Source organism: Chrysochloris asiatica, unplaced genomic scaffold (genome assembly GCF_000296735.1).
Source record: "Chrysochloris asiatica unplaced genomic scaffold, ChrAsi1.0 scaffold00103, whole genome shotgun sequence".
In the NCBI taxonomy this organism is placed as follows: domain Eukaryota; kingdom Metazoa; phylum Chordata; class Mammalia; order Afrosoricida; family Chrysochloridae; genus Chrysochloris; species Chrysochloris asiatica.
The window spans coordinates 2,958,367-2,981,515 of NW_006408621.1; the positions used below are offsets into that span (position 1 = coordinate 2,958,367).

General features: G+C 40.5%; 1 protein-coding gene across 5 annotated transcripts in view; it reads left to right on the forward strand.

Moving 5' to 3' along the window:
- The first annotated feature begins 228 nt into the window (after positions 1-228).
- DLGAP1 (discs, large (Drosophila) homolog-associated protein 1) overlaps positions 229-23,149 on the forward strand; it is a 461,019-nt gene continuing 438,098 nt past the window's right edge. Inside the window, exon 1 of one of the 5 annotated variants that reach the window (XM_006867258.1) lies at positions 229-1,246. In XM_006867258.1, coding sequence (XP_006867320.1) covers positions 290-1,246 — 957 coding nt within the window. In that variant the 5' untranslated portion in view covers positions 229-289. Of the gene's footprint in view, positions 1,247-9,477; positions 9,555-9,882; positions 9,983-23,149 lie in introns of those variants that run through there. The other 4 variants (XM_006867257.1, XM_006867263.1, XM_006867261.1 and 1 more) reach the window with 4 other exon arrangements.

The window sequence follows — 23,149 nt, forward strand, 5'->3', positions numbered from 1 at the left end:
ACAGTTTTTTAAAGACTTAGTATTTATTGTTTCCTTGTCCAAGTTTAATAGCTCTTACACCTTTCATTTTCTCATCTAAGCTATGGGGTTAGCTTTCCCAGCCCACAGAGGTGAAGGAGCTTTCCCAACAAGGCAGTAGCAGACTCCTACAAGAGAACCATATCTATTTACCCAGCGAAGTATTAACTCTGTCCCCTCTTTTTCTTCACTCCTCCAGGTCTTTGCTGGAGAGGGGTCTGGAACCTGACCAAGGGGTGTCAATGACCCTGTCGGTTGCTGCCCATCAGCAATGAAAGGGTTATCGGGCAGCCGCAGCCATCACCACGGAGTCACCTGTGATTCTGCCTGCGATTCACTCTCGCACCACTCAGACCGCAAGCCATACTTACTGAGCCCAGTGGACCACCACCCGGCTGACCATCCCTACTACACGCAGCGCAACTCCTTCCAGGCTGAGTGCGTGGGCCCCTTCAGCGACCCGCTGGCCAGCAGCACCTTCCCACGGCGGCATTACACCTCACAGCAGGAGCTGAAGGACGAGTGCGCCCTGGTGCCCCGCACCCTGGCCACCAAGGCCAACCGCATTCCTCCCAATCTCCTGGATCAGTTTGAAAGGCAGCTGCCTCTCGGCCGAGATGGCTACCACACGCTGCAATACAAGCGCACGGCTGTGGAACATCGCAGCGACAGCCCCGGCCGCATCCGGCATCTGGTCCACTCGGTCCAGAAGCTCTTCACCAAGTCTCATTCTCTGGAGGGGCCTTCCAAGGGCAGCGTCAATGGGGGCAAAGCTAGCCCAGACGACACTCAGACCATGAGATACACCAAGCGCAGCAAGAGCAAGGAGCGGCGTGCTGAGCCCAAAGCACGCTCCAACGTCTCCCCTGGGTGGTGGAGCTCGGATGACAACCTGAACGGCGACATGTGCATCTACCACACCCCTTCGGGTGTGATGACCATGGGCAGGTGCCCTGACCGCTCTGCCTCGCAGTACTTCATGGAAGCCTACAACACTATCAGTGAGCAGGCGGTGAAGGCATCCCGGAGTAACAATGATGTCAAGTGTTCCACCTGTGCCAACCTGCCTGTCAGTCTAGATGCCCCGCTCCTGAAGAAGAGTGCCTGGTCCTCAACTCTGACTGTGAGCCGAGCCCGGGAGGTTTACCAGAAAGCCTCTGTGAACGTGGACCAAGCGCTGGTGAAGGCCGAGTCTTGCCAAAAAGAACGTTCCTGCCAATACCTTCAGGTAGCCCTTCTGTAATGTGATGTATGCTTAGCAATTGTTCCTACCAAAAGTGTGTGGCACCTTTTCCTGAGATCTAGTCTTGCTTCTAGCATGAATTGTGTGCATGAACCTAATCAAATTATTTAGCATTTCTTATCTTAGCGGGTTGTACATTGGGCTGCTAACTGCAAGGTCAGCAGGTCAAATCCACCAGCTGGTCTGCAGAAAAAATATGAGGATTTATGCTCTTGTGATGATATATAGCCTTGGAAACCCTATACAGGGTCGTTATGAGTTGGAACCCACTGGCCAGCACACAGCAACAACAACATGACTTAAGTGCTCCTGTCGGAAAAATGCAAGGAAACAAGCCCATTTCCAGCTTTAATCCAGTTACCTGGAGACACTAGAAATAAAAGTGCTTTGAAAAAGCATTCCAAAATCAAAGGCACTCTCAACAAGTCAATCCTGACTCATAATGACTCCAGAGAACAAAGTAGAACCCATAGGGTTTCTGAGGCTGTAAATCTTTGTTTTTGAAAGCAGCCTGCCTAGTGGTTAGTGGGGGGCACTACTGACCTTTTGGAGCTCTCTAACCACCATAGCTCCAGAGTTGGTCTGCAAAAATATTAAGACCTACATAAAGGCAAGGCGTTCTTAATGTTTTCTTTTCTTCTAAGGGATCACAGACAGGGAGAAGAAAGAGGAATCTATCCAGAATTTAGGAGTCCTGGTGTGATACTATAGGATACGTACTGGACTGCAATGTCAGTTTGAATCACAAAGTTGGCAGGTTCAATCCTCAGAAACCCTATAGAGGGTTGCTGTGAGTTGGAACCAACTCAATGATACTTAACAGCAACAACACCTAGAATCTTAAAATAAGTCCAATATATATACATATATATATATCAAAGTAAAGAATTTGGAAAGAGCACAAGAACTTAAGCTAATGCCTTTAGTCCTGAAGAGGTGGAGATCAAGCTAGTTTGGGGACTGACAGGCACAGCTGCAGAAAGCCAGGACAACAGAGAGGAGTAGGAAAAGAAGGGGGAAGCATCAGTGCAATAAAATACAATTAGTGTCAGCATGTAAATACCCCCCACACACACACCCAAGGCAGACTGCTCCTCCCCTGGCACAGACTCTGAAAGTTTTCCCCTCCGGGCCTCCAAGTCACTTAAACCACATTTCACCTGTATAAAAATATAAAGTTAGGGGCTTTATCTTTCTTACTTCTTCCGTCTAATATTCTCATTTTCCCCAACTCAACTCTCTATTCCCATATTTACTTTTTTTTAAAGGGGCGGGGGTACTGGTTTACTGGACTACAAAGGTATGTGCTGTCTTTCCCCACTCAAAAAGCAATGCAAAAAGTAATTTTTTCACTGAAAAGTTAATCTTTTATTGCTCTTTGAAACACCTCTTGACAAAGCTGGGTCACGTATGCCACCACAACGTCCTGAGAAGATGCCAAGTGGGCAGGCTTGGGAACGGGTGCCAGAGCCCCCTCCCTAAAGTTCAGAAGAAGCCACCAACATGTGTGTAGTTTTCACAAACAACACACAATTAAAGAATATTTCCCACTGAAAGTGTCATTGCCGACTTAACTAGAATATTAATGTCATTGTTGTTAGGTGCCATTGAGTCGGTACTGACTCATAGTGACCCTATGCACAACAGAATGAAACACTGCCTGAACCTGGGCCAACCTCACTGTTGTTGCCACGCTTGAGTCCATCGATGCTGCCACTTGGCCAATCAATCTCACTGGGGGTCTTCCTCTTTTTCTCTGACCTTCCACCTAATCAAACATGATATCCTTCTCCAACAACTGGTCCCTCCTGACAATATGTCCAATGTATGAGAGACAAAGTTTGGCCATCCTGGCCTCCAAGGAACACTTGGCTGCACTTCTTCCAACACAGATCTGTTTGTTACTTTGGCAGTCAATGGTATTTTCAATATTCTCCTCCAATACCGTAACTCAAAAAGCATCAATTCTTCTAGTCTTCCTTATTCACTGTCCAGCTTTCACATGTATATAAAGTTACTGAAAATACCATGGCTGGGGTCAAGCGCACCTTAGTCCTCAAACTGACATCTTTGCTCTTCAACACTTTAAAAAGATCTTGTGCAGCAGATTTGCCTAATGCAATATGTTGTTTGATTTCTTGACTGCTGCTTGCATGAGTGCTGATAGTTGATCCAAGAAAAATGAAGTCCTTGACAACTTCAATCTTTTCTCCATTGATAAGAATGTTGTTTATAGGTCCAGTGGTAAGGATTTTCATTTTCTTTACACTGAGATGCAATCCATACCGAAAGCTGTGCTCTTTGATCTTCATCATCTACTTTGGTAGTTGAGTAATTGACAGAATTTTTCAGTTAAAGGAATCATCTAATCCAATCTCCCCATTTAGCACATTAAAAAAAAAAAACTAGACTCCAAAGTGGGTAAAAGACGTGTGGGTTACAGTAGTAGTGTGTGGCAGAGAAGAACTTGACTTTCAGAAATGACTATGATGAGAGTGATTACTGAAGCCTTCAGAAATTCTTTAAGCACTTTTATCTGGTCCAGCACTAGAAGTAAAATATTTTGATAAGGATACTTACGTTGTAGAAAGGATGAGCACTAGATGTCGTTCTTGTTGTTGTTAAGTGCCGTAGAATCAGTTCTGACTCATAGAACCCTGTATAGGGCTTCCAAGGAGCAGCTGGTGAGCTTGAACCACCGACTTTGCAGTCTAGCACATTAACCCACAGTGCCTCGCCAGGACTTGAGCAATAAATGGTGGTGGTGGTGGTGTGCTGTGGAGTCGATTCCGATTCATAGCGACCCTGCAAAGAGGCTCTGAGGCTGTAAATCTTTACGGGAGCAGAAAGCCTCATCTTTCTTCTGCGGAACCGCTGAGAGTTTCGAACTGCTGACTTTGAGGTTGGCAGCCCGACTCATAACCTGATCAATAGCTAGATGTCATAAAACAGAACACATTTTATCTGCGGAAGTTCCATTGTTAGAGATAAAAGCAAAACTAAACAGTTTTTTTAAAATTATACTTAAATCAATTATGGTGAGATTTTTGTAAGAAATATTAGATTTTTAAAAATGTTAGGATATGGGACCATGGATCTAGGACATACCTTTGTTAATAACACAATACTGTCATTAGGGCTTACACAATATTCTTTCTATTTTAAATTAATTTCCTGTCCTCTCTTTATAACTTTTTGGAGTATAACCTCAAGAAGTACAGAAAAGTAGAAAGATAAAGAAAGAAAGGGAGTAACTACTATTAACTGGAAACCTAATATGTACCAGCCGCTGTAACAAACATTTCCACAGTTATTTTATTTAATCCTCATAATAATTCTGAGAGCAAGGTAGAGTAAAACTCTATTTTCATAGGAGAGGAAGCTGAGGCTTAGAAATAACCAATGATTTAAGGCCTCGTGGGCAGTACATTTCAGGGATGAGATTTAGACCCCGATCTATCTCATGTCAAAACAAAGCTCCTTCCAGTGCACCTCACACAACCTGGACTCAAGAGCATGAAGAAGTGGGGAACAAGGAGAAGAAATCTTTAAAATAAAGGTATTATTATTATTAAAGTTCTTCAATAAAATGAGAATGAAATCTTGAAGATTTAAGAATGGATTTAATAATGAAGTATTTTTATTTCTCATATTATACTGATTGGATAAATCTATTTTCATATTATTTGCTTTCATTTAAAACAGGCTGTTTTTTTTTTTTTTTTTTAAATTTAATGAAACATTTGTGGCTTACCAAAAGGGATAAAGGAAAATAAATAACTGACTAGATCGCTCACTTACATGCTTCCCAACCACGGAAATCAGACATTCATGACAATGAACACGCACGAACCTTCCTCAGTCCCATTTCCTTCCTTCCTCCCCAGAGTCATAGCTAATCTGACTTAGTTACCCAAAGTACCTTTGTTTTCCATCCTGAAATCATTGAGAGATTGAAAGAAATGTAAATTTTCTATACTACCTTGGACAATAATCAATTCTGAATAAACCAAGTTGGTGGCATCCTTTACATATAAACTGAGCTCAGAGTACCACCTTATTTAGCAGATAAATATCCACACTGATTGCCAATTCTAGGCAAAGCTTTCAAAGTGAGACAAAAGCATATTATTTTCAATTTCCACTTAGTAGTATCCAATCAGGATTGGAGGAAGACTCATTAACAACGTGCGATATGCAGATGATACAACCTTGCTTGCTGAAAGTGAAGAGGACTTAAAACCTTTACTGATGAAGATCAAAGAGCACAGCCTTCCGTATGGATTACATCTCAATGTCAAGAAAACAAAAATCCTCACCACTGGACCGATAAACAACATTCTTATCAACGGAGAAAAGATTGAAGTTGTCAAGGACTTCATTCTTCTTGGATCAACTATCAACCTCGCGGAAGCAGCAGTCAAGAGATCAGATGACGTATTGCATTAGGCAAATCTGCTGCACAGGAACTTTTGAAAGTGTTGAAGAGCAAAGATGTCAGCTTGAGGACTAAGGTGCACCTGACCCAAGCCATGGTATTTTCAATAACCTCATATGGATGCGAAAGCTGGACAGTGAATAAGGAAGACCATAGAAGAATTGATGCCTTTGAATTATGGTGTTGGAGGAGAATACTAAAAGTGCCATGGGCTGCCAAAAGAACCAATAGGTCTGTTTTGGAAGAAGTGCAGCCAGAGTGCGCCTTAGAGGCCAAGATGGCCAAACTTCGTCTCTCATACTTTGGACATATTGTCAGGAGGGAACAGTTGCTAGAGAAGGAAATCATGCTTGGTAAGATGGAGGGTCAGAGAAAAAGAGGAAGACCCCCAATGAGATGGATTGGCCAGGTGGCAGCATTGATGGACTCAAGTATGGCAACAGTAGTGAGGTTGGCCCAGAATGGGACATTGTTTCGTTCTGCTGTGCATAAGGTCGCTATGAGTCAGTTCCGACTCGATGGCACCTAACAACAACAACAGTATCCAATCTGTCTGGGCGGGGCTAATGAAAGGGGATGGGGATAGGTCCCTTGTGGTACAATGGTGAATAATTGTTATCAGGACTGACTGCGAGGGTTGGAAAAGTAAAGGTGTACGTTTTGTAGCAAAAGGAGGGGAGTGATTGACTTTGTAGTCCAGGAGCGGAGATCCCTGGAACCATGAAGGGAGAAGAGCTGAGTTCGGGACCCTACCCAGAGAAACTGTGATGCCAGAGACTGAGGCAGAGATGATGACGTGGATAGATGGAGCAGCTGGGAACTCTAGACCCAGAGAGGGAGAGGGGCTGTGTGTTGACGACCCGGGTGGGGGTGGGGGGGCAGGCTTTTAGGGTATACTGTTTGGTTGGTTGATGATGCAGGGAAGGGATTGTAACCATGGCAATGAAACAATATATGATAGGATGAATGTAAAGCTAATATTCTCCCATGTAAACTATCACATAATTCACAGTAAAACATTTTTCTTTTAAGTATATTATTTTCTGTCGTTTGATGTGTTGTTGTTGTTGTGAAGTGCTGTTGAGTCAGTTCTGACCCATAACGACCCTGTATAGGGTTTCTGAGGAGCAGCTGGTGAGCTTGATCTGGCGACCTTGCAGTTCAAATGGCTTTGCAGCCTGGCGCATTAACCCACAGCGCCACACCAGGACACCCATTTGATGTGGTAGGTAGCCCCATATGTTAGTATATAAACTAACTGTAGAGCAGTGTGCTCTTTCTTTCCACCTCACGTGTCTGAGATTGAGGAGTTCTTGTAGAGAGAGCTTGGAGAACTGCAGATCCAGAAGGGAGGAAGAGGAATGGGAGGCCTACTCCGGAGCACGGCACCACAGGACTGGTCTTTCAGCATGAGGCTGCCATCCTGTGAAAGTTCTTCTCATGTAGAGGCATTGCCAGCCTCTACTGGGCTCTGGACAATCATTTCATTTCTAAGCTCATCCTTAGGAACAAATTTAACAGAGTGAGTCTTTTTGTATGTTTGTTTCTCAGTTGTATAGCCTTGATCACTGACAAATAATGGAACTGGATTTGTAAATGAAACTGGATTTACGCTGTCAGCATCATAAGTTTTAGAGGATGAAGCACTGAATGTTGATAAGAGGATCTGCGCTCTAAGTGCTGCTTTGTCATTAAGTAGTGGTGCAGATGGGAGCCACCCTCGCAGATCTTTGGACCTTCTTTTTCTGTGGTCAAGTGAAATTCTTGGTCTAGAAGGTCTGCGATCTTGGTCCATATTTTGAAGCTCATACACAACACCTGAAAACTACTAACTAAGGAATATTCAAGAGTTGTAAGTCCTGCAACTCATTTCATTAATGCTTACTAAAGCAGATGTTTTTCAGATCTAATTTGTTCTTTAAAGCTCCATAAGATCTAGGAAGCTTAGAGGACAGTGAGGTCATGTTAGTGAAGGAGAAACAACTCGGAAAAGTTACATGGGAATGGTTGCATAACTGAACAGACTTAATCATTGTCTCTGAAATTGTTCAAGTTGAACAATTAAAATTGCTGTTGAATTGATGTATGTTCTGCTGTGCATGTTCGCAACAACAGAAATAAATAAATAAATGACAGGAAGTCCGTAACTTTCTTTAAAAACCCCAAAACTCCAAGGTGTCTCCTAGTTGAAGAAAGTGAAATTCAGTAAGGTAGGTTAAGTCACTGCCCAGACACATCTTCTTGTTAAATGCGGTCAAGTCAGTTCCAGCTCTTAGCAACCCTGTATAGAGTTTCCAAGGAGCAGTTGATGTATTTGGAATGTAGACCTTTAATCTGTTCAAGCTGACCTTGCAGTCCAGTGCTTTATCCTACAGTGCCACATCAAGACTCCCAAAGACATATTGTTGTTGTTAACTGCTGTCGATTTGTTTCCAATTCACAGTGACTTTGTATAGGGTTTCAGAGGAGCAGCTGGTGAGTTTGAACTGCCGACCTTGAAATTCAAGGTGCAACCCATAGCGACCCTGTATAGAGTTTTATAGGAGCAGCTGGTGGGTTTGAACTGCTGACCATGTGGTTTGCAGTCTGTTGCTGATCCTACAGTGCCACACCAGGAATCTGCTAAAGACACAGAGATTCAGTGTCATCAAAGCCTGTGTGTTGTCTAGCCACTATTCACTTTCCTTATTCTGCCAAACACAAAGCAGACTAGAGAAGTGGTGGTGGTTATGTGCTGTGCAGTCCGACTCATAGCGACCCTGTATAGGGTTTCCGAGGCTGTAAATCTTTATGGGTGCAGAAAGCCTCATCTTTCTCCTGCAGAATCACTGGTAGTCTCAAACTGCTGACCATGAGATTAGCAGCCCAACTTGTGGCCACTTCGCTGCCAGAGTAGTGCATATTAAATACCTTTTATACACCAGAAACCATGTCTCAGTGATTGCCCAAAACAACCTTCTAAGTACTATTTACTTCCATGTTACAGCGAAAGAATCTAAGTCACAAGGATGAAATCATTTGCCCAGGTTTCCATAGTTAGTGTATGGGGGTGCTAAGACGCGACCTGACTCTTTCCACTATAGCATACTATAGAAATAGAGGTAAATTCACATTTTTCCCATTGTATTACTTGTTTCATTCCACAACAAATCTGTTCATGTGCTCATATGTGTGCATGTGGTTAAGAGTGCTTGCATATGAAAAGTGTGATCCTCCTCAGAGTAGCAGTGTGGTGTTATTAAGTGCCTTCAAGTCCGTTCTGATTCATAGCGACACTCTGTAAGGTTTCCAAGGAAGAGCTGGTGGGTTTGAACCATTGACCTTGCAGTTGACCTCCAGAATGGCTAATTATGTTCCTAACTTGGTTCAAGACTCAATAATGGTTAAATTAATACTCACCAATAAGAGAATCCAAATATTAGAAAATTAGAACTTCTAAATTATCTCTCTAAGAGTTATCATTAAAATTCATGTCATTTAGGTCTTTGGCCTGGCTATATAGAAAATGAGAGCTATATAAGCATTTGACATCTGGCAGATATTGATTTAGGAATCTAATACTGTAGTTTGAACTCATGGCAAGTTCCAGTTAATACTATCAGAGATATGTGCTCATTCCCAAGTTATTTGTAGTTGATAAAGCATAAAAGACTCCTTTTTTCCAATATTGTTATTTTTAAATGTCAAGAATCAGATGTCTGCTGTTTAGAACTTTTGTACCAGTGCCAGTGACTATCTGTATCAGGGTTTGGAGCAGGGACATGGATTTGAAGACATTAAAACGGTTTAATTCTTAGTTGAGATGTGGTTGGTTTTTTATACATTTGGACTAGAGCATTTATGGCACATCTCAGGGTAAGTGCTAATAGTTAAGTAAATAAAAATAGGAAGGGGCTCAAAGAGTAAAAGGTAGTTTTGGTTTTGTTTGAAAAAGCTGAATTCTTGATTCTGTATCTTTATGTAAACCTTATTGTATTCAAAGACTGGCATATAAAGCCATTCAGAAGAGCAAGATTTTAGATTTCCAACTGTTAGCCTAAAAAAGATCCCTTCCAACTGAGGATTTTGCATTCACCCAGCAGCAGAAACAGGAAAAGGGAAACAAAACGCTCTCCGGTAGAAGTAGAGAGAGACAGAGGCAGAGAGAGAGAGCAAGACAGAGACGGAGAAAGAAACCTCTCTCAGATATGAAATTTTAGGAGCTCAAAATGATCGACCTTTTTAAGGCTGAGTGGGTTTCTTCAGTTTGTGTACAAGTTTCAAGAAATGGAAGGACTGACCAGGTTTGGGTACAATTCTATTTTTACTTTGTATTTGGTGATGGTATGTTATTGGTTTGGGGTGTGTTTTTCTGGTGTGGGGATAGTTTTTGTTATTTTATTTCTTGTCTAAATCACAGTTAGTAAGACTGAAGTAGCTAACTAATGCATGCAGATGGTAAGAAAGCAGGTTGAAGCATCAGATAGCTGCAAATCTGTCTCTACAGGAGCTGTATAAAATATGTAATTGACACATGATCTCGTGAGGTGCTGCGAGAGGACATGATGTTTGCTAGTGATTGAAATGTGATCAGACATTTTACAAGAGAAGAATGGTATTTTCTCACTGTTTCTTAGCAAAATTAAAATTTCTGGGTTGGTGTTTTGTTGGTGAGCTAAATAAGACCTACAAAAGAACACTGAAGAATCATTCATAGCAATCTTGAGTCCAGGGGTTTTTGTCCCCCACCCCCTCCCACCGTAGGCACAACTATTTCTCAAAATTCAGTTACAAATTACTTCAATCTACTGACCAGTTGAGCTTTTCTTTCCCTGACTGAGTTTTTCTTTCCCCTTGTTTTCGAACAATTTAAATTATACTAATTGAGCTAAAACTATTTTATGTGAAATCCATGAGAGTGTGGAGCAATTCTACTAATGACTGTGACTACTATGCTGTTTCCTTGCTGCCTTTTTTAAAAAAAACTCATCAACCACATTAATTGATTAATTTCTTTATTCTTAATTTAAATTGCCTTAATAGCCTAGCAAGTTAATGTCAGGAGGTTTGGATATATTTCTTATGTAGCTTTATATAATCTTCTCCTTACTTTTCCCTGATCTTAAAAGAGATGCCCCTCTTCATTGATATAAAAATGAGGTTACTCCTGCCTGACTTTAACTTTTAATGTGGAAACAGTGAGTGATCAGCAGCAGAATCCTAGTCCTTTTTCTCTGACTCCCTATAATTTTCAGTATTCTCTATATCCAATTTGTAGGAGGAAAAAAAAATTTTTTTTTCAAAACTCTGTGAGAAAATAGGAGTGCAGAAAGATCCAGTAATATATAGTAAAAGAAAGACCAAAAGTAAAGAGAAAGGCCTTCTTGGAAATTGTTAAAGAAACACTGTTTTTCTAAAGATATTTTTGGCAACACCAAAAGCACTTGGTGATCCAGAGTGGCAGATTTCTCCACTTAGCACAGGCTTTCTTATCCTCATTTACTAATTAATGGTAAAACTGATTAGCAAAGAGTCTAAGAGAAAGACTGACCTTGGATTTCACAGTGGCCAGTGAGCTTATTTTCCCTTTCCATTCTCCTTAAAGGATAGTTTTCTTGATAGTAAACTAAAAATAGTAACACAGGTAAAAACAGTAATACCGTCCTGTTAAAGACACATCTATAATCTCTGGTCCATTTGAGAGCAGGGCTTTCCACACTTGCACACAAATGGTAACTTGGTAGGGCAAAATGTCTTCTGTTTGAAGTTTTATGTTGTAGATGAGTGCCGTCAAGCTGTTTCCAACTCATAGGGACCGTATATAGGGTTTCCGAAGCTGTAAATCTTTGCTGGAGCAGAAAGCCTTATCTTTCTTCCATGGAGCAGCTGGTGGGCTCAAACCAGCAACCTTGTGGGTTGCAGTCTAGTGCCTCAGGACCACTAAGCAATACAGGTCATATTGCCTTTGCTTGGGTGATTAGATTATCATTTTCACCATTCTGGTTTTAGGTTGAAGGGCAACAGCTGCTCACCGGGTTGCTGTCAGTTGGAGTTCCATGGCACAAATCTTTTGCTTAAGCTTAGTATTAGTTTTCTCATTTGGAAGAGCATGCATTGCTAGAATCCATAGCCATAGATTTCTATTGTTGTTGTTGTTGTTGCTGTGAAATGCCATCGAGTCGTTTCTGACTCATAGTGACCTTGTATAGGGCTTTCAAGGAGCAAGTTTGAACCACTGACCTCGAGGTTGAGTGCATATCCTACAGCACCACACCAGGACTCCTAGATTTGTATTACTCATCTAAAATTTTGTATCTATAACTTTTCCCCTTGTGTTAACATAATGTGCTCCTGTAACTTCACTCCTTGGACTCCTTTATCTGCTTCCCAAGGCCACCTTTCTTCCTGTTCGGTTAGAACTCCCTGCCCTTAGTAACTGCTGCTTGGAATGCATTCTGACATGGAGAGATTTTTTTTTTTTTTTAACCTTATTTTGTGAAATGCATATTTAATGTGTTCCTAACTCTTGGATTTAAACCACAATATTTCAGTACAGGAGTGCTTTAATTTTCTTCAATCATTGATTTATTCTCCTCTGCCCAAGTCCTGTTTGTGGCCAAAAAATAATGACAAAAAAGAAAGAATGAGTCAATTGTTCTTACAAAATCAACAGAGGTAAATGAGGGAATTTGGTATAAAGAGAGGTTCATCATCCACTCTTTCTGTTACTTTTGACAAATTCTTTATTTCTCCTATCTGTTATTTCATTTACTTCTTAGAAAATGCTTACATGGAAAGACCTCTTCAATTTTCTGGTCTTTTAAGTGTAAAAGGGTCACTAAAAATTATTGGTATTTCTATTGGATGAAGTTTAGCAATAGGCCTGTCTCATTTACTTTTCTGAGATAAAGAGACTTCTAATTACATTTGTAAAATGATTTTTTTGACAGGTCATTTGTTTTTCTTTTCTTTCATATACATTGGTGGAGGTGGTTATGTGCCATGGAGTCAGTCAGTTCTGACTCATAGCAACCCTGTACAGGGTTTCCGAGGCTGTAAATCTTTACGGGAGCAGAAAGCCTCATCTTTCTCCCACAGAGCAGCTGGTAGTTTCAAAATGCTGACCTTGAGGTTCACAGCCCCATTCGTAACCCCTACGCTACCAGAGTGTACATTAGGTCATTATTTTCTCTCAACTGGAATTTCTACTCATTGTTTTCTCAAACTAAAGAAACATCCCACTAAATTTCAGGCTTATTATATGGCCAGAGTATCCAGCAAGCCAATTACATGGACTATTGATTTCCTGTATGTGTGCATACAGGGCCATATATACCAGGGGTTTCAAAGAGTTCGTGGGAAAATTGTATTATCTTTTCCTTCCATTTTTCTACAAACTTTTTGAAGCCCCGTCTCCCCCAGATATGCTTTACAGTTGCTGGGGCATTCCTGGGGCATTCCTGCACCGTTACCTCTAAGATTTACATTTGTACATATGTTCTCTTGGATCTCTGATGAATGAAATAAAACAAGGTCAACTTCAAATGTACTACTTCACTAAGTCCATCTAAGATGAATGACTGTGATATAAAAAAAAAAAACAACAGATTTTTTATAGATCACACATAGAAAATTCTGCACTTTGCTCTTACAGTATTGAGCCCCATGTCAGATCATAAGCACAGACTAGTTAGGGATGCCCTGTGTCCCTGGTGGGAGGATAAAACAGGCTTTAGTCCCCTTAATACAAAGAGATCTCCAGGACAGTGAGAGGAAATGACTTGTGCTCCTTTTGTGTTTATGACCCCTGTTGATTGTATACCTGTAGTATTACGCACTTCTCCCTGGCTTACCCTCTAGGACTCAAAAACCTTAAGATACCTTTGTTGTTTTGTTGTGATTTTTTGTTGTTGTTTCAAAAACAGCCATTTTAGAATTGAGTCTCAGTATTGAAAGGGCATCAGCACAGCATCTCATTCATGGACTTCCCTTTGCAAAGTCAACAATACTTCTTTCTACCTCCCTATTTCTCACGTGATGATCTTTATGAAACTTTATGAAAACAGCTTTTGATACAATAGTGTAGGCCATTCTTAAAAACGAGAAAAAATAAATCTTAAAGAGATACCTTGACTTATACAAGATCGGTCATCTCATCAAAATCAGGGACTAGGATGTTCACTGTCCAACTCCCAGCCCTGTTCTTTTCTCATTATGTCTTACACAGTTGTAAAAACACTTAAGGCTCTTCTCAAAATCTCTAACTAGCTTATCCATTCTTCCCTCATCCTTTTAAGGTGATGGGGCCAAGGCACAAGAAGGCAAAGTGGGGAAAGAACCCGTCTTAAAATTAGATTTGAAGCATGTTGGTGGCTTGAAAGGCTCATGAGAGATTCAGACACATGTTAACTAAATAATTACCTGCAGTAGTAATTTTAGTTTTTAAAAAGAGGAAATGGATGTGTTTCTGCTATTGTTCCCACCAGTCCCTCATGTATACCAGTGGTTTCATTTAGAGTAAACCACAAATCTGAGAACAAACTCCTCCGTGTGTGGATGCATGATCTTTAGGAACATTTCCTCAGTGCCTTGGGACTGGATACTGAAGAAAGAGACTTTTAGTCATATATAAAGGAGCCCTGGTAGTGTAGTGGGTTACACATTGGGCTGCTAACTGCGAGATCAGCAGTTCAAATCCACCAGCCACTCATTGGAAAAAAGATGAGGCTTTCTGCTCCTGTAAAGCTTTTGTTGTTTGTTGTTGTTGTTGTTGTTGTTGTTGTTGTTGTTGTTGTTAGGTGCCATCGAGTCGGCACCGACTCATAGAAACCTCATGCTCAGCAGAAGGAAACACTGCTCGATCCTACTACCTCAGAAACCCTATACAGGGTCACTGTGAGTCAAAACCACAACCACCACCGTCACCACCGGCAGTCATGTGTAAAACTCACTGCCATCTAATTGATTCTGACACATGACTACCCTATCGGACAAAATGCAACTGTTCCGTGAGGTTTTCAAGGCTGTAAACCATTTACAGGAGCAGGTAGCCTCATCTTTCTCCCACCAGCCATGTATAGACTCATATATGTGTGAGAATGACCACCTGTTCTTCAAAGAATATTTAAGGTAATAGGTTCTTAATTTTATGTGCACAGGACTCATCTTGAGAGTCTCCATAAAATAAAGATTTCTGGCATCAAATTAAGAGATTCTGATTCCATAGATATGGGGTGATTCTGATATGAATCAATATGGAAGATTCTGATATGGTGCTTCTCTGATATAATCACCAATTTGTTACTCAATTCCAGGGAATTAACAGGTTCCTTTCATTTACTGAAGGGGGCAGTAAAGTCTAATGAATGAATATGTGAACTGAGCTTCAGATGATCTATTAGCTTTAATATGATTTGGACTTCCTACATGATTTGGACAATCTTTATTACGCGTTCCATTTTATACATGTAAAATAGGCACAATGATAAGACTCTGAATTTGTGCCCAATCTTAGGAAGAAAAAGTGTCATTTCAAATTTGAGAAATAAATGAAAAATATAGTGTGACATGTTAACATGTTTCACTTCTGTGTGTGTTAATATACCACAACCCTTTCTCTTATACATTTTACTTAACCTAATATTTATTAAATCGGGGTTAGGCTGAACATGTATTTTTCCAGTATAAGGTTATAAATGGTTTGCCCTGATGTAGCACTGTGAGCTAATGCGTCAGACTGCAAAGTCATTTGAACTGCAAGGTCGGTGGCTCAAGCTCACCAGCTGCTCCTTGGAAACCCTATACAGGGTCGCTAGGGGTTGGAATCGACTCAACGTCACTTCACAACAACTACCTAAATACATAAAGTTTTTGTCTGCAAGTGAAAATAACAAAGTGATTATTTGTGTGTGTGTGTGTGTGTGCGTGTGCGTGTGCAGCACTGGTGGCACTCAGCTGCTAACTGAAAGGTCTGTGGTTCATACCCACTAACCACTCCAGGAAAGCAAGATGTAGCAGTCTGCTTCCATAAAGATTTACAGCCTGCAAACTTTGGGGCAGGTCTGCTCTGTCCTACAGGGTCACTGTGATTTGGAATAAACTCTACAACAATGGATATGGCTAGGTTTTTAAAGTAAATATGTATGTAGCAAAACATTTGTGTTTTCAGCATTCTTTATATGTACAGTTCAGTGACATTTGTATTCATTGTGCTGTGTAACCCTCACCATTATCTGTTTCCAGCTTTTTGCTTTATCACCTTTAACAGAAGTTCAGTGTCTCCTAAGCAAGAAGCCATCGTTTCTCTCTCCTTTCTTCCCCCCTCCTGCCTGTCCCTAGTAACCACTAATTACCACGTCTGTAAATATTTGTAGCTGTTTCATGTAGGAATCATACAGTATATGTCCTTTTGTGACTGATTTATTTTACTCAGCATAATATTTTCACGGTTTGTTCATGTTGTAACACGTATAAGACCTTCAGTTCTTTTTTTGACTAAGTTGCATTCCATTAATGTTTATACTATTTTTGTTTATCCATTCATCTATTAATGGACATTTAGGCAGTTTCCACCTTTTGGCTATTGTGAATACTGCTGCAAAATGGGCATTGGTGCACAAGTCTTTGTTAGTGCTCCTGCTTTCCATTGGGGTCAATCTTTTGATAGCACTCAGTGGATCAGACTTTCCTATGGCTTAATATTTATTGAAGGGCCATGAACTTTAGTTGGTTCAAACAAAACCAGATTTTGTTTTTCTAGTTTGAGTCTCTTAAGACCCTGTGCCTAATCTAGGCATCTCTGGTAAGTCAATAGGACAAGCTTCATAAACAGCAATAACTATGGGATCCGTTTTCAAGGGGACTCTATCCACCCCTCAACACCAGCTCTTTTTGGCTTAACCAGGTTCTCTGAGGAGTGTTTCCATCATGGAAACTTTGGCAGATGTGAGTTCTTCAGCCATTACCAGCAGATGACAATGGGTCCTGGTCCATCACTTTTCTTTGCTTATGTACAGATTTCAAGACTACGGATTCTCTCAGTTCTCTGAAGACAATTCCATCATATTTTTTAAGGCTGTTGACATTACCCTTCTAGAACCCAAAGGCAGTTCTCAAATAGGATCTTTCTTCTCCACAGAACCCTCAGAATCTCAAACTTGTTCAGTCAGCAACTGCTTTGGTAGTCTAAAGACTACCTTCCTCACCTGCTTCCACATTGTCACAAAAGAAGAAAACCCATCAGATATCATAGGAAGAAGGGGCTACATTTGGTAAAATTATGTCTCTTCATCATGAAGAATTAGAGCAAATATGGTTGCCATTTTTAGTTATGGAAGTAGGAACTGGTAATACAGATTCTCCTGTAGGCAAAGTAAGATTTCTGCTAAATCACCTGGGACCTGCAGTCCACTCTTAGAAGGCTACGTGGTCACCCAAGTTGTACTATGGACCACAGGATCACTGGTGACCATCCACCAGAAAGCAGAAACAGAGAGGCATCCTTAGAGGATGTTTTCCACTGAAATCTCTTAGAAAATTATAACTACTTGCAATGCTTGGAAAAGTCATGCCTTTTGTCTTGTCTCTTGACTAGTGGAAGTTGAGCTGGCTTTTCTGTAACTCAGCGGTCAGTGAATGTAGCTGTCATTTGCTTGCAATTGTAGCCCAAGCTGTCAGAACATGAATCCCATGTAAAGTCTTCCCCACCTCCAACTTCCAACACTCCTCCAGTCTCCTAGTTGATTTTAGATAGTTTCCTGTTCTCCCACCTCTTGGAAGTAGTCCATGGCACACTGAGCAGACAGTTTTAGTCAAAATGTCTAAAATAGTCGATTTTCCTGCTTGCTGCCTTCTCTATAGGGCTTTCACAAAGGAGGTGAAACAAATCCATCAGAAACAAGAGGTTTGCTAGGTGGGGTGTATCATGAGGCTTATGTTAAATCAGATCCATAGGCCGAAAATTGTCAAGTAAGCTCCACTCTGCCATATTATGTAATCATTGCTTAGAAAAGAAAACATTTTATTTCATGCCAGATGATCTCATGAACTGAACAGTCAAAAATATCTCGCATGCACTTTCATCCTTCTTTAACAATACATACTTTGACTTCATGCTGCTTAAAAAAAAGGGAAAAAAATAATCTCTAAAACAACTGTTATTTATTAGATTCCACTTGTAAATTGAGGTAGCCAATTCCTATAGCTATTCCGTGACTAGAAAATTTGTAACTGCCTTCTAATTCCTCCTTCAACATAGCCATGCTAACTTGCCTGCCTTTTCTCATATCTCATATATTCTGTCCATCATAAATGCCACATATCCAGGAGTGATATTATGGACGGCATTATTTTTCTTCATTGCTCTTCCTTTAAAGAACCTTAGATGTCAGATGTTGTTGTTAAATGCGTTCAAGTCGATTCCAAGTCATAGCAACCCTGTATAGGGTTTCCGAAGAGTGGCTGGTAAGCTTGAACTCCTGACCTTGCAGTTCAAACTGACTTTGCAGTCCAGTGCATTAACCCCACAGCACCATACCAAGACTCCTACTAGCTACTCAAAAAGTAAAGAAAGACAAGAGAGGAAAGGAAGAAAGAAAGAGTACTGCCGAGCCCAATTCTCTTTTGGAAAGGAGCTCTGGTAGCATAGTGGTTACAAAACCTTAAGGCTGCGAACCTTAAGGTCAGCAGTTCGAAACTACCAGGCACTCCATGGGAGAAACATGAGGCTTTCTGCTCCCATAAAGATTTACAGCCTTGGAAACCCTGTACAGGGTCTCTATGGGTCAGAACCGACTCGACGGCACTTAACAACAACAACAAGGAGGATGCAGGGGATGGGGAAGTGCAAATAGAAGGCACTGTAATTAACCTCATGTGTAGCTATGGGTTGGAAACAAGTTGACAGCACTTAACAAAAACAAAGATTGTTATAAAGTTTGGGATAGGAGACTGGTCCAAAACCATCATCTTACACTTGAGGAAACAGAGACCCAGAGAGATTAGCTAACATTGCTATGACTCCTTGGCTATAGAGAGTGGTGGACAGTTGTGACAATTAGGAAGTTTTTCTCGGTTCCTCTTACCCTATAAGGTATTGTCCCTCAGTCCTGTAGCAAGGTGCATTCATTTTTCTCAGTGTCTGTATAATCAAGAAATTCTGTTACCTGCTCTTCTCCCTGCTTTTTTCAGTCTGGTCACTGGTTCTAATTTTATTGTGGGCCACACCTAGTCTACTGTTAACATTTCTTTGTTTTACGTTTCTCTATATTAATTCTCAGTGAACACACTCACCAAAAGTTGTGAAGTTGGATCTAAACCAGTATCCAAAAGAACTTAAAAGATCATTTGTTGTTGATGATGTTAGTGCCCATCAAGTCAGCTCTAACTCTTAGAGACAAAATGTTTCCAGAGCCTGTATCATCTCAGAATCACCAGTATGTCTGAATCCATCCTACCCCAGTTCTCCTATGTTTCTGATATCTACTTCACCATACATGATGTCTTCCTCTAGCATTGTGCCCTCCTTATGGTGTGGCCAAGGCAACCATGTCAAAAAAATTTCATTGTCTAATTTTATTGGCATAGAAAGTCAGGTCTTTGTTCTTAGTATATCTTAGTTGGGAAGCTTCACCTACCATAGGTGATTCTCCTGATATCTGAAATACTAAGCTTGCAGCATCACAGCAACATGCAAGCAACCACAGTACAACAAACTGACAAACAAGTGGTGGAAAAATAATTTAGTCCAGTGGGTTTTGTACTTTGTAACCGTTGAATTGTTTGTTCAGATGTAATGCAATTGTTAGAAGCCATGAAGTTGGTTCCAACTCATAGTGACCCTATACACAACAGAACGAAACACTGCCGAATCCTGTACCATCTTCACAATTATTGTTACACTTGAACCCATTGCTGCTGTCACTGTGTCAGTCATCTTGTTGGGGTCTCCCTCTTTTTTTGCTGATCCTCCATTTTATCAAGTATGATGTTCTTCTCCAGGAAATGGTCCCTCATAATTACATGTCTGAACTGTGAGAAGTTTTGCCATTTTCATTTCTAAGGAGCATTCTGGGTGTACTTCTTCCAACACAGACATGTTAATTCTTCTGGTAGTCCATTGTACTTTCAATATTCGTCTTCAACATCATAACTCAAATGCATCAATTCTTCTATGGTCTTCCTTACTCATTGTCCAACTTTTACATGCATATGAGGCTTTTAAAACTATCATGACTTGGGTCAGGCATACCCTAGTCCTCAAATGGATATCTTTGCCTTTTAACAATTTAAAGAGATCCTTTGCAGTAGATTTGCCTAATTCAATAAGTCCTTTGATTTCTTGACTGCTACTTCCATGAGTATTAATAATGGATCCAAGCAAAATTAAGTCTTTGATAACTTCAATCTTTTCTCCATTTATCATGATGTTATTTATTGGTCCATTTGTGAGGATTTTTGTTTTATTGATAATGAGACACAATCCATACTGAAATCTATGGTATTTGATCTTGATCAGTAAGTGTTTCAAGTCCTCTTCACTTCCAACAAGAAAAGTTGCATCATCTGCATATCTCAGATTGTTAATGAGTCTTCCTCAGATCCTGATGCCATGTTCTTCATATATCCAACTTCTCACATTATTTGCTCAGCACACAGATTGAATAAGTATGATGAAAGAATATACCTCTGGCACACACATTTCCTGATTTTAAACCATTCAGTATCCAAATGTTCTGTTCGAATGAATGCCTCTTGGTCTATGTAGAGGTTCCTCATGAACACAATCAACTGTTCTGGAATACCTATTCTTTGCAATGTTATCCAGAGCTTGTCATGATCCACACAGTAGAAAGCCTTTGCATAGTCAATAAAGCACAATAAATATCTTTCTGGCATTCTCTACTTTCAGCCAAGATTCATCTGATATCAACATTGATTTCCCTCTTCTGAATCCAGTTTTAATTTCTGGCAGTTTTCTAGAGATGTACTGTTGCAGCCATTTTGAAATATCTTATTTTTATTTGCATGTGATATTAATGATATCGTCCAATGATTTCCATATTGCATTGGGTCACCTCTCTTTGGATTGGACATAAATATGGATCTCTTTCAATTGGTTGCCCAGTTAGCTATCTTCCAAATTTCTTGGCATAGACGAGTGAGCACCCCATTGCTTCATCAGTTTGTTGAAAGACTTCAATTTGTAGTCCATCAATTCCTGGAGCCTTATTTTTTGCCAGTGCCTTCAAGGACAACTTGGACTTCTTATTTCAGTACCATCGGTTCTTGATCATATGCTACTTCTTGAAATGGTTGACCATCAACCATTTCTCTTTGTTACAGTGACTCTGTGTATACCTTCCATCTTATTTTAACACTTTCTGCATTATTCAATACTTTGTTTGTGGAATTCTTAAATATTGCAAATTGAGCCTTGAATTTTTCTTCAGTTATTTCAGCTTGAGCAATACGGAGCATATTCTTCGCGTTCGGTTTTCTAACTCCAGGTCTTTGCACATTTCATTATAATACTTGACGTTGTCTTCTCAAGCTGCCCTTTGAAATGATGTGGTCAGATCTTTTATCTCTTTCTTACACCTTGACTCTGTAGAGCAAGTGTCAGAGTCTCTTCTGACATCCATTTTTATCCTTTCTTTCTTCCTTCCTTCCTTTCTTTCTTCCTAAATTCTTCCCATATTATGTTCTTGATGTTATCCCACAACTCTTCTGGAATTTGGTCATTAATTTCTAATGCATCAAATCTGTTCTGGAGATGGTCCCTAAATTCATGTGGGATATATTCAAGGTCATATTTTGGCTTTCCTTAACTTGTTTTAATTTTCTTCAGCTTCAGCCTAAATTTGCATATGAGCAAATTGATGGTTTGTTCCATACTTTTCCCCTGACCTTATTTTGGATGATAATGGCAAATAGTGCTTTTCTTGCAGTACAAATTAAAACTCACTCTGAAGCAAGACTGCTATTGTTAGCTTTCACTGGATCACCTCCTGACTCATAGCAACCCACGTAAGCATGATAAGATCATTGTAGAATTTTTTTGGCTTATTTTTCACAGGTAGATAGCCAAGGGTTTCTTCCTACTCTGTCTTAATCTGGAAGCTCTACTGAATCCTATTCATTATCATAGCAACATGCAGATGAGCAGTGACTGCACGTGACCAGGGAATCAAACCATTGTCTTTTGCCACTGTTTCTACCACTGTTTCCATGAATCAAGAATCAAACAACCGCCACCAAAAATAACCCCTATAGGACAGAGTAGAGCTGCCCCATTGTGTTTCCAAGGCTGTCATCTTTAGGTTGCTTGTGGTGTTGATGAAGAATACTGAATACTACTGGATGCTACCAGAAGAACAAACAAATCTGTCTTAGCCAGAATACTTCTTAGAAGTCAAAGTGTCAAGACTCTAGCTCACTTACTTTGGTCAGGTTATTAGGAATATCAGGAAGGAACAGTCCCTGGAGCTGGCTATCATGGTTGGTATATAGTAGACAGTCAACGAAGAGAAGAAGACCCTCAATGAGCTGGACTGACACAGTGGCTTCAATAGGTTCAAACATGCCAACAGTTTGAAGAAGATGCAGAGCTCTCTTATACATAGAATCACTATGGGTTGTAACCAACTCAATGGCACCGAACAACAATAACATTCTTCACAGAAGCAGACTCCAACATTTTTCTCCGGCAAAGCAGCTGGTAGGTTCAAACTGTGGACCTTTCAGTTAGCAACCAAGCTCTTAACTACTGTGCCACTATCATTGTTGTTGCTGTTAAATGTTGGTGAGTCGGTTCTGACTCATACTGACCCTGTAGAGGCTTTTCCAGAAGCAACTGGCGGATTTGAACTACCAATCTTGTGGTTAGCAGTGCTTATCCTAGAGCAGCACACAAATACCCCATAGGTGGATTCACATCCACATTTCCTCACCATGTACCATCACCACTGCGCTTTAACCAGGTTGCCACAATGGAGATTCCCAAAGCACAATTAAAAACTACTACCCATTTCCTCCACATCAAATAGATCTAAGGAGTCCTGGTATGGTGCTGTAGGATAAGCACTGGACTACTCACCATTAGATCAGCAGTTCAAACCCACCAGCCACTCCTTGGAAACCCAATGCAGGGTCACTGTGAGTCAGAACTGACTTGACAACATATAAGAACAACACAATAACAATCTGTCTTTAAGAAGTTTAATGATTCAGGGTAAGTATAGTCAATACACCCTCTGAATAATTTTTTTAAAAACAAGTTTGATACATCAAGGTTATTGTTAAGTGCCACTAAGTCAGTTTCTGCTCACTGTGACCCTATGTAGGGTTTCCAAGGAGTGACTGGTGAGATTGAACTGCCAAACTTGCAGTTCAAACCAACTTTGCAGTCCAGCGCATTAACCTGCAGTGCCACACCAGTATCAGCAGCTAGCCCAAGCTGTTCTATCTTTATT